Below are 17,500 nucleotides of genomic sequence, written 5' to 3' on the forward strand. Positions count from 1 at the left end.
TGTCTTCGAGTATGTTCTCTATGACAGGTTAAGGATAGTACTTTATATCTTAATCCCTTTTGTCTTAAGGCATTCATTTCCTTAATCCTATCGATAAACAAAGGAGTTTAGTTTTTTTCCACAACAGAGCAGATTAATTGGGCACAGCGCAAGTTCCTACTTCCGGTGAAGGTAAAATAATCAAGTAGTTGTGAACGTGGCTGACTAGATAAGTTTCTTCCACCGGGGATTGCCGACATGACGTCATGTCGCGCGGCCCAGAATCTCACAGACTTGGAGGTCGTGGGCTAACGTTTTCCAACGAAAGTTTGTTGACAAAATATTATCACCGAAATTTCTACGTGGCATGTTTGAGAATAGTTATGGAATATTACATTTCGAATACATGTTTTAAATCACGATGTTTAGAGAGAGAATGCTCAATTCTGGGTAGAAAGTCAGAATATATTACAATATACACTTGCTTTTATAAGACTTCAGTACCCACGAATTCAATAACCTTCTACCTACGTAGAGCATTTTCTCCTGAATAAAATCGTCTGGTAGCACTTAGGATAGACCTAAACCTCGTAACACACAGCAAAAGGTTTCAAGGTTATCTTGATATGCTCGCCTAAAGAATTAATCTGAAACTTATCTTGACAAACAGAACCCAGGTATTCCCTACTAGATTGACTCAACTGGGAACTCCTCTGGAATATTTTCCGGCGACGACGTTGTTGTTGTTGTTGTTGAAAAGAAGATCTATCTACATCAGAATTGTAGAAATAAATATGTCGTTGGCAATATTTCATTGAGTCTTTTTAGTCAAATAAAGATTTTTTTTCAATACTTGAATGGTCCACAATATTAATTTATTCTTACTGACTAAAGTTAAAAAAAAAAAACACAAAACAAGAAAACAGATTTTTTCAGCGATCCTAACTTATTCATTAATATTGAAAACATACATTGAATTAATGCTATTATTCTTCCAACATAGCTCTGCAATAATATTGAACAATATATTCAAGAGGCTGTAGCTAGTAACTAGTCGTCTAGGAGAAACGGCTAGTTCATCACTTAGCGATGGTCACCCCCACCCCACCCCATCCCACCTCATATTTCCCGAGGGATTCCCCGCAATGTTTGAGTGGGAGTTAGACTGAAGGAGTGGGAGTGGGAGTTGGGATGGGAATTCCTTCCGTCGACTGCGCTACACGCAAGAACTCAATCCATCCTTCCTCCTCTTTATCCTCTTTCTCTTCCCTCTTCTTTTCCTCTTCCTCCCCTTTCTCCTCTTCCTCCTCCTCCATCACCTCCTCCTCTTTCTCCTTCTCCTCCTTCTCTTCTCCTCCCCCTTCCTCCTCCTCCTCCTCTTTCTCCTTCTCTTCCCTCTTCATTTCCTCCTCCTTTGCTTTTTCCTCTTCCTCCTCCTCCATCATCTTCTTCTCTTTTTCCTCCTCCCTCTCGTTTTCTTCTCCTCCTTCTCTTCCCTCTTCTCTTCCTCCTCCTCCCCTTTCTCCTCCTCTTTCTCCCCTCCTCCTCCTCCTCCTCTTCTCCTTCTCTTCCCTCTTCTCTTCCTCCTCCACTTTCTCGTCCTCCTCCTCTTCCTCCTCCTCCATCACCTCCTCCTCTTTCTCCCCCTCGTCTTCTCCCTCTCTTCCCTTTTCTCTTCCTCCTCCCCATCACCTCCTCCTCTTCTTCTCTTCCCTTTTCTTTTCCTCTTCCTCCCCTTTCCCCTCCTCCTCCTCCTCCTCTCTTCCTTCTCTTCCTCCTCCACTTTCTCCTCCTCCTCCTCTTCTTCTTCTCTTCCCTCTTCTCTTCCTCCTTCTCCACTTTCGCCTCCTTCTCCTCGTTATTCTTCTCTTTCATCTTTCTCCTTCTTCTCTTCCTTCTTCTCTTCTTCCTCCTTCTCCCCTTTTTCATTCATCTTTCTCCTCCTTTTCTTTCTCCTCTTCCTTCCTCTTCTCCTACTTCTCATTTTATTCCTTTTCCTCCTCCTTTTTCATCGCTTTCTCCTCCTCTTTCTCCTTCACTTCCTTCTCCTCTTCTTCCTCCTCCATTTTCTTTGTTTTGTTGTTCTTCTTTTCCTCCTCCTCCTCCTCAACATTTTTCTCCTTCTCCTCCTCTTCCTCCTCCCTTTTCTTCCTTTCCCTCCCTCTCCTTCTCTTCTTTCCCTTCCTCCAATTCCTCCTTCACTTTTTTCATTCTCCTCTTTCTCCCCCTTCATCTTCCACCTCATCCTCCCCTTCCTCCTCCTCCTCCTCCAATTTCTCCTCCACTTTATTCATTTTCCTCCTCCCGTTTCCCTCCCTCATCTTCCACCTCCTCCTTCCCCCCTTCCTCTTCCTCGTCCTCCTTCCTCCTCTTCCTTCCTCCTCCTCCTCTCCCTTCCTCCTCCACTTTTTTTCATTCTCCTCCTCTTTCTCCCCCCTCATCTTCCATCTCCTCCTTCTCCCCTTTCCTCTTCCTCCTCCTCCTCCTCCTCCTCCTCCTCCATCCGCTTCCGAGCGCCAAACAAAAGAAACGCGAATCACGACGAGCGCCGGTGCCGTCTCATACGCTTCCTCCAGATCCAAAAATTGCCCATTGTGTGACGTCATCAAGTCATAATGTACACGTGAGAAGATTGATTCCTTGACACGGCGTGAGTACCAAGACAATGATTTTTTTTATTATTATCATTTTCTATTATTATTATTATTGTTGTTGTTGTTGTTGTTGTTGTTGTTGTTGTTATTGTTATTATTTTATTTTTTTCTAGTTCGTATATTAACGATGTCATTAAATCTCAGTTAAGGCTTAAGGTGAATTAATATAAGAGGTTTCTGATGATAACAACTATATAGAACAACGCAGTTTGATATTTGTTATTCAAGGCAGCTCTTGTTTACAATGCTGGGCACACACAGAGGCGCCTGGCCCGCGTACACACACACACACACACACACAAGAAAATATTACACACTCGACGGCGCAGTGGTAGCGTTCGCAACTGCTGCTACAGCGGTCCGATTTCTAACCCCGCCCAGGGCTGAAATTATTTCAGTATCGCTGTGCTGCGAGTCGTTACTCCAACTCTCGTGGGTGGGGAGTTAGGTGTGTGTGTGCGTGTAAGGTCACAACATTACCCATAGATCAGTTATATATGAGCTCTGAGCTCTCTTCTGGGAGGGAAATAGCTGTCGATCACGAGTCCAACATGTGATCCTAGACCATGGTGAATCACACAAGCAGCATTACATAAGTTAGATTCTAAGTATCATAATTTGAAAATCAGGAACCATACTTGAATTTGAAGTTAGGTATGATAGGTTGGGGAGTAAGACACGGGACTCCACGAGCGTTGTTCCTTTCTGTATACTACGGTTATGTAAATACACACATGCACTCTATCTCTCTCTCTCTCTCTCTCATACATACACACACACACACACACACACATACAAGTCATACGAGCTCTGAGCTCTCATCCGGGAGGTTAATAACTGTCGATCACGAGTCCAACACGTGATCCAACACCATGGTGAATCACACACACACGCGCGCGCGCACGCACGCACACACAAAGAGCAACTTAAGAATACTTGGATCAGGAAAGATGCAACTTAGGATGAAGGAGCAGAAATCGGGGGAACATGGGTTCAAACCCACACACAAACTTCAGCTGAACCCAGAGCCCATAAGGGTTGATTCACACTATCGGTCCGGTCGCGCTCCAGTCTCGCTACGCTCCGGTTCTGAGGTATTCAGGGTTGATTCACACTATCGGTTCGGTCACGCTCCACTCTCGGTTCTGAGGTATTTATCGGTCCGCTCTCGTTCCCGTCATCCCCCCTCCCTCGACACCAGTAGAAGTCTTACCATCAGTTACGAAGGATGTGTGACTGTAGTACAGCGAAGTTAGGTCATAGAGCTCTGGTTTACCTTTGACTAATTCTATTAGCATTTCATCTGAAACCACAAAATTAAAGTAAGTTTTGTAGGTTATATTTTATTCAGTTGGTGCTTATGTATATCCTAGCTGTGCGCATTGCCATTGTATCAGTGATAAATAAAAAGAAAACGTATTTTTATCATTTATCTACCTTTCGCATGATTCCATTGTGGTGTTTTCTTTGGATTATCCATGGTTTGGTAGGACAGAAGGAAACACTATTTGCTTAATTAAACGAAGACTGAATCTCGACTGGAGTGGAGCAGTAGGCAGGGCTGCAGCGTTTTCTACACTGCCGTGTAGAATGGGAGTGTTGCCATACCGGGGTATACATTTTTCTCGGGCGTGTGCAGACTTTCATAGCAAGATATACTTGTCAAACTTTGACAAAATGTTAATTCTAGTTTTTTTATTCTTGAATGTATATAAGGCCCCCATGCCCTAACATATTCAGTAAGATATGAAAATTCTTTATTATTATTATTATTATCGCTAAAAGAAAGCTGAAACTTTAGCGTATATTTTTTTTACTACACCGTGAAAACGTATCTAGGAGGTGCTAAGATGGGAGGGAGGGTGGAGGGGTGTGGAGTGTTTTCGGGGATGGAATGGGTGGGAAGGACTTTATGCCTTGTCCTTTTTTGGCTACCTCCCTGGTAAGGGGGAAAAAGCCTTGGTATATGTATGTATGTAAAAACGTATCTTTTGGGGTACAATATTTTATAAGTAACACAATTACCAATTAAGTCATATTTTGATGTACCATTTATTATTTGATAACAGTTCTATGATTTTTAAACAAAAGTTTGAGTTTTTAAATGTTATGAACAGCCCGCTGATATGTAGAAAAAATTTCCTCATATCCTTGTGCAGTTGCCACATGCCGCTATTTGGTACAAAATTCTACGAAACGGCAGCCCTGGCAGGTGCAGGACCGTGGCAACTGAGTTCACACTGGCGCTCACGGTTCGGTCACGGTCCAGTCTCGCTCCAGTAAAAATATCTTTTGACGGAACCGTGACCGGAGCGAGACCGGAGTGAGACTGGAGCGAGAGCGCCAGTGTGAATGCTTCCATTGAAATTAATGAGACAATATTGGACCGGACCGAGAGCGTAGCGAGACTGGAGCGCGACCGGACCGATAGTGTGAATCAACCCTAATGCCACAGAACTGGTGGAAACCACTGACCACCACTTCATTTTCTGGTGTTGCTGCCCCAGATTACCCCCTAGATACCAAGAACAAAGCGAACTCAAGCTACACATCGAGGAAGAGTATTAAAAAAAAAAAAAAAAAAAAAAAAAATCGTCACACAACGAACGGGACAATCTGACCACGTTTGTAACCTGTGCAACCTTGTCTCCCCTTTCTTCCCCGAGGTTCATTGGATAAATATCCACAAAAACCCAACAACCCAAGAAGAACGTTATGTAAGAATCTTACATCATCAGCGTGACATTTTAGGGATATTGCTGCAAAGGTATCAGGTTTGGTATAGAAACAAATCAGAAACACTATATATATATATATATATATATATATATATATATATATATATATATATATATATATATATGTATGTATATATATATGTAACTGAATTATTCCTTCTGTTATTGATTGATATGGTTTAACGTCACAAACTCCTCCCTATCGGAAGGCTAGAACGTTCTAGCCTTCCGATAGGGAGGAGTTTGTGACGTTAAACCATATCAATCAATAACAGAAGGAATAATTCAGTTACATATATATATACATACATATATATATATATATATATATATATATATATATATATATATATGTATGTATATATATATGTAACTGAATTATTCCGTCTGTTATTGATTGATATGGTTTAACGTCACAAACTCCTCCCTATCGGAAGGCTAGAACGGTGCCCCTCACAGAGGGGCACCCTGGTTCAACTTCGCCGGTGGCAAGATTCGAACCGCCATCCCCTCGACCTTCGCCACAAGTACCGACACCCTAACCCGCTCAGCCAGCAAGCTTCGACGGGGGGGGGGGGGTGAGGGATAAAGTCACAGAGTACACCAAACATTCAAAGAAACGGTGACGTCACACGTAACCTGATTCGACCTGAGTGCGCGAGTTCTAAGCGAAGGACAAAAAGTTCTGAAACACTTGTCGCCACATGTCGGAACCTCAAGGAGCCAAATACCTAAGTTGTGAGATGTTCTCTCTCAAATTTCTCTTTAGCACTTTTGCTTTGGGTATTTTGAGACAACTTTCTCCTTGTGACATTAAAGACGGGTATTCTCATAAAGTAACTCGACATTTTGATTCAGGGATAGTGTAGTGGTGTTCCATTATTAAAGAAGTGGTGAACCTCAAGGCGGTCTTGATAACCCAACGTAAGCACGTAATAGAAAGCGTTGCCTGATTGGACAGGAGAATGTGGGATTCTTCCTCTCTCCCTCCCTCCCACTCTCTCTCTCTCTCTCTCTCTCTCTCTCTCTCTCTCTCTCTCTCTCTCTCTCTCTCTCTCTCCCTGTTGACACCCTGCGAGACGCCCACCCCCACCCACCTTTCAGCTATTTCCTGAGCGGGTCTGCTCCGCTACAACGATCGTCCTTGGGGCACCTCGAGGGTTCCTGGAATTTCCTCCAGCCACGTTCGGCCAAGCAGCCTCCATTCAATGGGAATCGGTTCTACCTACACAGATCCTTTTTTTTCCTTCCTGCTCCTCCTCTTCCTCACCCTCCTCCTCCTCCTCTCCCTCCTCCTCCTCTTTCTCCTCCGTCTGCTTCTGCTTTGTGTTTTTCTTTTCGTCCCGTTTTCTACACATTTTTTTTCTTTTCCTTCTTCGTCTGCATCGTTACCTTCTCCACGTTTGTTTTCTTCTTTCTTTACCATCTTTTCCTTTTCATATTTTCCTCTGCGTGGTCTTCTACTTGTTCGACACCGTAATTACTCTTAGTGTTCTTATTATCATTATGTCCATTATCATCATTATTATTATTATACACACTCACTCTTACGATCTCGGCTCTCGAATTTTTTTCCTTCACCTTCGTCTTCCCCTCGGGCTTAGAGGTCAATCAGAACAGGATGTGTCCACACCCAGACGCATTAAGGTCCCTTGAGCTTATTGACGCTTATTGTTGCTCGATACTCCGTCTAGAGTGTTCATGTACTGAACGCCGAAACTATGGGTTGTTTCAAGACAATATTAAATAAATTTATGGATAGGGACGATAAGTTGTAGCAAGGTCACGCCTTCAAGAAACCATTTTCTATGGATATACGTGTACCATAATTAATTTCCTGTATCAAATAATTGTCACCCATTGAAATTAGTAATGTAAACATATCTTGATTAAGAGTTTTATGTCTCTCATAGCAATGTGTAAATATGTATGAGTGTTTGTACTAGTATTCTGTATAGTAACAATTGTAGTTTGTGAACTGATTTGTGCATAGTACTCTTAAATATAAAATGTGCCCTTCTTGCGTTTTGCTGCCAGGACAGCGGCCTGGTTCGGTTATAGTCGCATTGTATTCATATTTCACATATTTTTCTAAAACTTCATCATCACGGTCTCCAATCTCAAGTCCTCAGCCCATTTCTCCAAAGCCACGACCCCTCGAAATAAATATCGCTAATTGCCCAGGGACAGAATCCCTCTTTTATACACAACTATCTTTTCATTTTCATACAGACATCTCTTCCCTTCCGACAACTACCGATCCCGCGCGAGTGGGTTGTCTGTCCTAATTAGTCAACAGTTGACAATCTCAAGAAAATTGGAGTTTCTTAAATCCTACTCCCGGACAATTTCCTTCTCTAGTGTGGTGGTAACAAACCACTACAAGGTGGCAATGGACATGGAACTGACTTGTGTAGGCCTTATGGTCTCTTGCAGTCTCTTTCATTTTATTGTTCTTACGTGACCTTGGGGAGGTCTTCGTCCTCTGGAAGATCCTAATTCCAAACGTCGTCTTCGCGTCACGTCGCGCCGAATAGTAAGGCTCATTTCACACGTAACGACTTTTCGCCGTGCACGACACGACGTCGTGCTCTCAAATAACCATAGGTTTCTATGAACACTTTCACACGTGGTCGTGACGTGTGAAAGCGTACACAGACACCCATGGTTATTTGAATGCACGACGTCGTGTCGTGGACGGCGAAAAGTCGATGCGTGTGAAACGAACCTAAAGGCGTTATCACACGGGACTATTTTTCCTCGAACCTCTGATTCATCGGCTGTACCGCCTACTTCCAGAACCTTTTTCCGGTGGAAAATGACCACGGTAAACCATTTTGTTTTTTCAACAGTTTATATAGCATGACATACTGGAGAAATTTTATTTTCCTTCAGCTGCGAGCTGTAAATATGCTTCAACAGTCGGAGTATAACGCCTTAAAACACAAATATTCGTAGATATGACGTATCACCCGTTCCAGCTGCTTAAACAGCATTTCATAAAGTTCGGTCTTGGTTCTTGGTTTTCCTCTCAAAGCTGTTGAATCATGTCTGACGGAACTAAAGTCTTTTGTTATTTTTTTTCTTCAAGTTCCGCTCTTCTTCTTCTTCCTTTCTTCTTGTTCTAGTTTACCTTATTCGTTTATTCATTCTATCTTATTTATCATTATCATTATTACTGTTATTGTTATTATCATCATTGTTATTACTATTTGCTTTCCTTGTCTAATGTGTATTGCGTTGTTTGATAATAATAATTTATTCGTTTATCTTAGTCATCATTATTATTATTATCATTATTATTAATATTATTATTAATATTATTATTACTATTTGCTTTTCTGGCCTAGTATGCACTGTGGTGTTTGATGATAATAATAGTAATAATGATAATGATAAACAAGATGAAATAAATAAACGAATAAGATTTATTTATTATTATCATTATTACTATAATCATTATTATTACTATTTGCTTTTCTGTTCTAATGTTTACTGCGTTGTTTGATAATATTGATAATAATTATAATAACAATGATGATAATAACAACAGTAATAATGATATACATTTTATTATGGCTAGCACAAGATTTTTTTTTTTTTTTTTGAACGACTAGCCAGATTCTGAAAACAAAATCGTCTCACTCAGGCAGAGCATATTTTTAAGCGGAATTTAATCTCTTTCAGAAAAGATGAAAATAGTTTGCGGATATCCAGAAATAAAAATACAAAGACGACATCATCCGATTACGTCACCGTGGGTGAGGACTGTTACATCTATCCGTGAAAATTATATTGTAATCACATGTAATATTATAATCATATGTACACATTTGTGTGCCTAAGGCAAATGAACATTATATTTCAGTTTCAATACATAATCATAAGTAGTTGTATGTACAGACGTACCGAACGTAGATACGTTTTGCACGCCTCGCGTGATTGCGACTGTGATTTACCTGGAACAAGATCTAAATAAGGTCAGACCGTTTGAATTATTGTGCGCAGCTTCTGACGTCATTAGGCTGGGTCCGTTTTCTCTTTGTGAAACACTGAAGAAAACTGTGAAACGCCAAGGAAGACAGGAACTATAATATTTTATATATTATATATAATATATATTATATATTCATATATATAGACAGGAACTATAATATTTTATATATATTTATATATATATTTTATATAATATTTGTCAGAATATAACTAATTGCGTGGAGCGGTGCGAGCGAAGGCAACAACATACCCGAACGATGCACCAGCTTCAACTGACAGCTATAGGACCCGCGAACCCCACTTTGAACAGCCAGGTGACGTTCACGGGCCCGCTGCGCCAACTCCCTCGAAATTCGGTCGGAAGTGGTTAGACCTTATATTCTTATATCTTGACCTGGAAGGTGAAGTGAGGACGGAAGTCGTGCGAATTCATTCTAAACAAACCCTGAATTGTGTCCGTGGAGGAGTTTGGACGTCCCAAACGTATTCCTTAAGTGACGTCATGCCCACGAGAATATATAAACACATCTCGAAGGGTGCGTGAGTAGAGTAAGTAGTAGAATAGAGTAGATATGTAGTTCCTCGAGAGATATCCTCATTAGCCGGTCGTGATCAGTTCCCCAAAAGTGACGAAAGGTGCCTTATGATAGTGAATGTGAGTAACAATCACTTTGGGAGGGTCCTCCGTAAGAGCGTAGAACACAATCGGGTAATGGTCGATACAGTAAAGTTGATTCAGGTCGGGGCGTTGAAAAAAAAAAGGGTCAGCAATGAGTCCTGACATCAGGGGACCCATAGAGCTCGGTTGTGGCAGGAACAAGGGTCGACACTGAGACCTTAGACGGTGAAGGGATTTTTCGTCACATTTAGGGGAATTGATCACGATCGGGTAATGATGATATCTCTCGAGAAACTACATATCTACTCTCCTCTACTCTCTATTCTACTACTTTTTCTACTCCTTCTCTAGTCCTCGCGCAATCGAAGTGTGTTTATATATTTTCGTGGGCATGACATCACTCAAGGAATACGTTTGGGACGTCCAAACCCTCTACGTACACAATCCAGGGTTTATTTATAGTGAACTCTTATTACTTCTGTCCTCACTTCCTCTTCCAGGTGATTCACGAATGCAGTCCAGGGAAAACGTGCAAAACGCACCTCTCTACGTACGGTACGTCTGTACATACAAAGGATTACAAAGGTGGAGCATGGCGACAGGAGACCTTTTGGTCCATAACTAGGTCGGATGCGAAATAAAAAAGTACAATAATGATAAACAAGTAAATCAAAATTATAATAATATAAACAATAATAAATAAAATAAATGCATAGGTATAATTAAATAATAAATAAACAGGTAAATAGTAAATAATAATAAATTATATATTGAAGTTAGAATATAATGATCATTTACCTAACCACACAAATGTATACATAGATTATAATATTACATGAGATTACAATATTATATTTTTATTTGTGATTATCAGAAACTATTTCTATATCTTTTTTTTTTTTTTTTTTTTTTTTTGAAAGGATTAAACTCCACATAAAAATATGCTTTGCCTGAGTGAGGTGATTTTTTCAGTCTGGCTAGTCGTTGAATGAAAATAATAGTCTTGTGCTAGCCATTATGTATATCGTTATTATTGTTATTTGTGATTATCAGAAACTATTTCTATATATATATCTATATATATATATATATATATATATATATATATATATATTTTTTTTTTTTTTTTTTTTTTTTTTTTTTTTTTTTTTTTTTTTTTTTTAAGGAGATTAAACTCCACATAAAAATATGCTTTGCCTGAGTGAGGTGATTTTTTCAGTCTGGCTAGTCGTTGAATGAAAATAATAGTCTTGTGCTAGCCATTATGTATATCGTTATTATTGTTGTTGTTATTATTATCATTGTTATTACTATTATCAAACAACGCAGTAAACATTAGACCATAAAAGCAAATAATAAAAATAATGATGATAATAGTAACAATGATAATAATAATAATAATAATAATAATAATAATAATAATAATAATAATGATAATAATGATGATGATACATGAAGTATCGTCACCCCAGTCTTCAACAGGATGACTATTCTTCTTCGGGCTATCCTAGGGTGACAATTCTTCATGTGGGCCATCTTGTGGCCAGCTCCAGATGGTTCTATCCATCTAACGGAAACTCCTCCGTGTCACAGGCTTGGCTTGGGATAGAGATAGAGAGTAAGAGGGAGTTTACACGGTTCTAACGGTTCGTCGAACGCGGTTCGACAGACACGTGTTTAAAGTGACGTGTGAACGGGGTATTTGGTTGTCGAACGCGTTGGTCAAACCCCAAAGATAGGCAGGCACACAAAATGATACGAAAGAGAAGACAAGGTAGACCATCACAGAGAGGGGGGGGGGGAAGGGGAACAGACAAACGGGCAGACAGAAAGAGATAGGGCGTAAGACAGAAAGACCAACACAGACAGGCAGAGATAGAGTAAGAAAGAGAGAGATGGGGCAAGGGAAGGAAAGAGAAGGAGAGAGAGAGAGACGGAGAAGCAAGACAAGGAGACAGACCAACACACAGACAGGCGGAGATAGAGAGAGAAAGAGAGAGAGGGACGGAACGAGTGAGGAAAATCACGGGAAAAAGAGAGAATAAGAAAGGGATAAGGGTGAGGGAGGGAAAGAAACAAGAGAGAAAATGAGAGGGATATAGCCAAAGAGGGAAAGGGAGAGAGAGAGAGAGAGAGAACAAGAGGAGAAAGAGAGGGAGAGGAATATGACACTGACTCTTGAACTATAGGGACCTGCGAACCGTCAGTCAGTGGGTCCCTTATCAACATCCGTTTGGTCTGGATACAGCGACGAAAACGTGACACACACACACACACACACTCACACACACACACACGAAGGTCCTCCCTTTGTATTTGGTCGTTTCGCTACATGGCCAGTTCGCTACCAATTAGTTCGCTACATTATTCGGTCGTTTCGCTACATTGTCTCGGTCGCTTCGCTACATTGTTCCATGTTCCATTATGCGAAGAATAGAGATGACGAGGAGAAATCCCTTCGGGCAGGGTCAAATGTCCTTACAAGACGTGGAGGAAAATGGACACCTGGGTTGTGCTGACTTGTCCAGGGAGGAAGGGACCTTTTGTCCTGGACATGTGACATTCTTATGACTTGCGTGACTCCCCCCACCACCCCCACCATCGGAAGTGTGCTGGTCTCGCATTCGCTTAGTTGTGGTTTCGAATCCCGCACTCCTCTCCGATTCACAACAGTGACTCTTTGCTACCTGCGTCCCCAAAGGTGACGGCTTCGGCCGTAGCTACTCAGGTCCTCCTAGCATAGGCACCTCACCACGTAGATGTTCTTCTTGAGGTGAACAAAGTTCTTCGGTCGAGAAGGCCTTCAACCTGAGTTCCGTCCCGTAGGTGAAGAACATGGCGTGTTCTTGCATGTTCTACAGTGCTGAAGGTAACCCTCACAAGCAATGGGATTCTTAAAACCAGGGGTCACCAAACTACGGCCCGCGGGCCGAATCTGGCCCGATTTGTCAGATCATCCGGCCCGCCACTACACTCTACATGTCATTTTATTATTATTATTATTATTATTATTATTATTATTATTATTATTATTATTATTATTATATTATCATTATTATTATTATCATTATAAAATCTTATGGTAAATGAATATGTTTGTTGTCTTTATTTTCTGTGTATTGTTAAATTAATTAGTTGTTGTTTTTTCTGTGTATTCACTGTATTACAATGAACAAAGTGGTTATGAGGCCTACGTCTGTCGTTCTCTCAGTTATAAGTCCCAATGGTATGAAAAAAATGGTAGCCCCTGCTTATAGAAATGTCCTACAGAACATGATGGTATTTGCTCTTATCCTCTTTGCCAGAGGAAATGCTTCATTAGAGGGGAACCCTGAAACTATTATCTATTCCCCAGCTGCCAGTGACGCCCAGCTGGCCACCAGAATGACGAGGTTTAGCATAATTATGCTAAATTTAGCATGTTTTCCGTACAGTTGCATCATATCAATGAACAATAAATAGCAGAGGCAAGCTAAAACCAACCGAGGAAGTGGGTCTGCCCCACATCTATCACTACTCTAACTTCCTTCCATTTCAATCTTTCCTTGCACTAAACCCCCAAATCCCCCCTCCCTCTCTTCCTCCCTCTCCCCCATTTTATCTATCCTGCCCTCTAACTAAAAAGAGGCAAGCAAGCGGTATCAAAAGATTTAGCATTATTTATTGCCCATCTAGCATAATTTTTGCCAATCTAGCATAATTTTAGTTGATGTCTAGCATGTTCCCGCTCGATAAATCTGGTCACCCAGAGGTCCTTGCTCGTTAGATTGCGTGAATTTCACCAAAGATTCCCAGAATTATATTTAACATACCAAGAACCCCCACAAATATCGTGACGCTCAGACGACCTTCCTCGCCAGATGAAAAATAAATGAATAAAAAAAACAAAAAAAATTAGCATCACTTTGCACGGTACAATGTACATGTAATGTTAACGCTACTTAAAATTAGTAATTGTTAATAGATGAACCCATGTTTATTTCAGAGCTAAATCTACTTAATTGTATCAAATAAATAAACAGATAAATAACGTGAATTTATAAATAGAGATAAATGCGTACATAAATATACAAATAGCTACACAATTTGGTCATGACCGTCAAAGATGAGGCTGAAAATTTTTGACTTGGTTCGTTGTTAAATCTGCTCGTTTGTAATAAATAAAATAATTTATAAATAAACAAATAAATGGTTATATAAATAAATGGATTCTGAGATACTGTGACAAGTTGAAGAAGAAGGCACTTCTATTTCCGAGTTTATATATAAATAAATGACCTGGTCAAAGACAAGGATAAACATCTCGACTTGGGTCATAACTACCGAGGTCAGGGAACGGGGTCACATTATTGGTCAGGTGAGGTCAATGGGACGGACCAAGTCAGTCCAGCTCCTTCAAAAATGTACATATGAAAAGTAAAGGAACGGGGTGGATGGGTAGGGTATGGACGTAACAAGATGAAAATCAAGCAGGTAAGCAAGTAGGTCAGTGCAGCAGATAAGCAGGCAGGCTAGCAGGTAAGCAGGCAGACCAGCAGGTTAGCAGACAGACACGATGGGCGTCGTTCTTCATCTAGCTTGATCCCTATTACCTGTGCAAGACCCCCCCTGGGCAATGACACTTGTACATATGATAATCTAGCAGGCAAGCAAGTAGGTCAGGCCAGCAGGTAAGCAGGCAGACACGATGGGCGTCGTCCTCAATCTCCGTTACCTGTGCAGGACCTCCAGGAATGTGACATTTGTACTTGTAATTCTCCCGTTTCCGTCCGAGCTCTCCCATGCGCTGGGATTGTTGCGCCCGAAGTTGGTGCTCCGGGAGGTTCTCTAGGTGGGGAAGGTGTGGGAGGTTGATGTCATAGCGGCCGATGAAGTACGCGTTCCCGTTCGCCTTGATCCAGCGGTGCACGGGGAAGACGGAACTCGCGCCTGAAGACACAACGGTCACCGCGAATCGGTCCACGAACCAGTCGTGCCCGAGGCCGAACTTCTGCAGGCGAAACTGGATCATGTGGACAAGGCCGAGGCCCTGCTCGACCCCAGAACACACTTGGAACCGGCAGCTCTGGCCTCGGCAGTTCGTTGTGAGACGGTTGTTGAGGCGGAGTTCTTGCGAAGTTCGACCGTCGACGTCGTGGAGAACGACGAAGAGCTTCGAGTCTGTTCCTGCGCCAAGTTTGTCCCCGGTCACCACTTCGATGATGACGTCATGGGGCACTGAGTTCTTCCGAAGGGCGATGGGGCTCTTCATCCTGAGGGGGAGGTGTCCGGTGGTTCTTCTTGCCAACGCGCAAAGTGTCAACAAGAAACCCTTGCACTTCGAAGACAAGTCTCAAATCCCGTTAACACAAACTAGATCCTACAAGCGCTCTTTCGTTTATTTACTACGTGGCTACGGAAGAACCGTGATCCCAGTTCGCCATTGACAACATTTAAGTAGGATAGTTATGTTCATTCACAAGAAAGCTCTAGAAACCTCCCGACAGACACCACGTTTATCAAGAACGGCCCCGTCCGCGCGATGTAAAAACGAAAACCTAACACGCTAAAAACGTCCAAAAGCCGGGAACCACCTTCTTCCTTCTGGATGACCTCACACTTCCCGTTTTCTAAATCCCGAAAAGGGACAACTACGGATACGATAATCGGATGGGAAATGGATAAAAAATAACTGACCCCAGACTGGTGACGTCTAAGTGCCTAGGAGTGTCCTGTTTGACTGCGAAGTAGGGGATGCCACGCTCGGTGCCAGGCAAGTTACATTATCGTGCATCGGTCAACCTTGTATCCGAAAACTCACACATGAACACGTACGATAACAACTGAACAACCGCTCCTACCTTTTCAATAACGCGACATACCTTACAGACGTTTGTTCTCAATGACCTTACACGATTTAATTCAGATTAACAGATCCCAGGATCATCTTTACGAAAAAAAATCAGGAACGATAATATAGAGAACGAAACTAAGGATTTTTCTTTCTTTCTTCTTTTTATGTAATGATGGGTTTTCTCCTGCTCGTGTGAATGCGTTCGTGCGTGTGTTTGCGTGACAGATAAAGTGGTGCAGAGTGTGGGAACGTTAGCAATTAATACATTGCTGTGGCGTGTCAGTCTCGCCCTTCTTTGTGTATACACAATGGAGAGTTTACGTAACACACGCGCGCACACACACACACACACACACACACACACACACACACACACACACACACACACACACACACACACACACACACACCAACTAATGGAACAGCTTAGGAAAATGTGATCCCCAAACAAAAACCGTTAGCGAGTTTATAGTATGATAGAGAAAAAAGGCGGGACACTACGAGTGTAGCTCATTTCCTGTACCTTATGATAAGGCCAAAACACACACACAATTTCAGTATCACTGAGCTGGGAGTCGTTACTCCAACTCTCGTGGGCGGGGAGTTGAGTGTGTGTGTGTGCGTGTAAGGTCACAGCATTACCCATAGATCGGTCATACATGAGCCCTGAATTCTCTTACGGAAGGGTAATAGCTGTACATCACGAGTCCATCACGTGATCCAAGACCATGGTGAATCAATCAATCACACACACACACACACACACACACACACACACACACACACACACACACACACACACACACACACACACACAAACACACACACGAACATACTTGTACAAATGTGTATGCTTGGACATGCCTTTGCTTGCATGTACAACACCTCCTGACTAGCCCAACATCCGCTCCTTTTCTGAGTGTGATGCAAGCGGCCATTGCATAGGAGCGATAGAGGGAAAGAGGGGGGATTTTACATTGAGTGAATAAAATCGTCAGTAACCGTTGGCGCTATTTGTATTGAGAACAGCATCTTATGTTTCGCTGTTGCTTGTTCTGAGGTATTTATATTACGGTTAACTCTTTCGCTATTAAAAGGGGTTTAGGGGGTTAGGGGGGGTTATTTAGGGTTTCGTATGTCTCCAATACCAAGGGTATTTAGCATTTCATCACCTGTAACCAGCGTTTCTATCCTTAGGGTCAAGAGGAGAGATTGAAGAAGGATAGGAGGACGGATGGCCGATTTTTTTTTTTTTTTTTTTTTTTTTTTCTTTTTTTTTTTTAGTCTCCGATTATGAAATAATTCTAAGTTATTCTGGTCCTTAAGGGTGCCACAAAACTCCTAAGATGTAATCGGGGTCGCCAAGGACCAAAAAAGGAAGACTAGCTGTTATATTCCAGTAGGGAAATAGTATACATTATGATGAAAGAAATTTCTCTTAGAATTGGTAGAGAAATTAGAGAAATAGTTTCTGTTCACATGCATGATGTAAATCTTCGACACATTGTGAGAAACTATGCTCTGTCTCATGTGATTCACCATGGTCTTGGATCATGTGTTGGACTCGTGATCGACAGTTATTTCCTTTCCGGAAGAGAGCTCAGGGCTCATATATATGACCGATCGGTAATGCTGTGACCTTTCACGCACATACACACCCCAAATCCCCGCCCACGAGTTG

General features: G+C 41.7%; 1 protein-coding gene across 4 annotated transcripts in view; it reads right to left on the reverse strand.

The window, feature by feature from the left end:
* The window catches only part of LOC143038426 (polyunsaturated fatty acid 5-lipoxygenase-like), a 94,500-nt gene that overhangs the window by 50,579 nt on the left and 26,421 nt on the right, over positions 1-17,500 (reverse strand). Inside the window, exon 1 of one of the 4 annotated variants that reach the window (XM_076207600.1) lies at positions 14,701-15,697. The exons of the other annotated variants lie outside the window; for them this stretch is intronic. Within the exon in view, the coding sequence (XP_076063715.1) occupies positions 14,701-15,237 (537 nt within the window). The 5' untranslated portion in view covers positions 15,238-15,697. Of the gene's footprint in view, positions 1-14,700; positions 15,698-17,500 lie in introns of those variants that run through there. 4 annotated transcript variants of the gene reach the window in all.

The sequence above is a fragment of the Oratosquilla oratoria genome, chromosome 24 (genome assembly GCF_046742065.1).
Source record: "Oratosquilla oratoria isolate Oo_2021 chromosome 24, ASM4674206v1, whole genome shotgun sequence".
NCBI lineage: Eukaryota > Metazoa > Arthropoda > Malacostraca > Stomatopoda > Squillidae > Oratosquilla > Oratosquilla oratoria.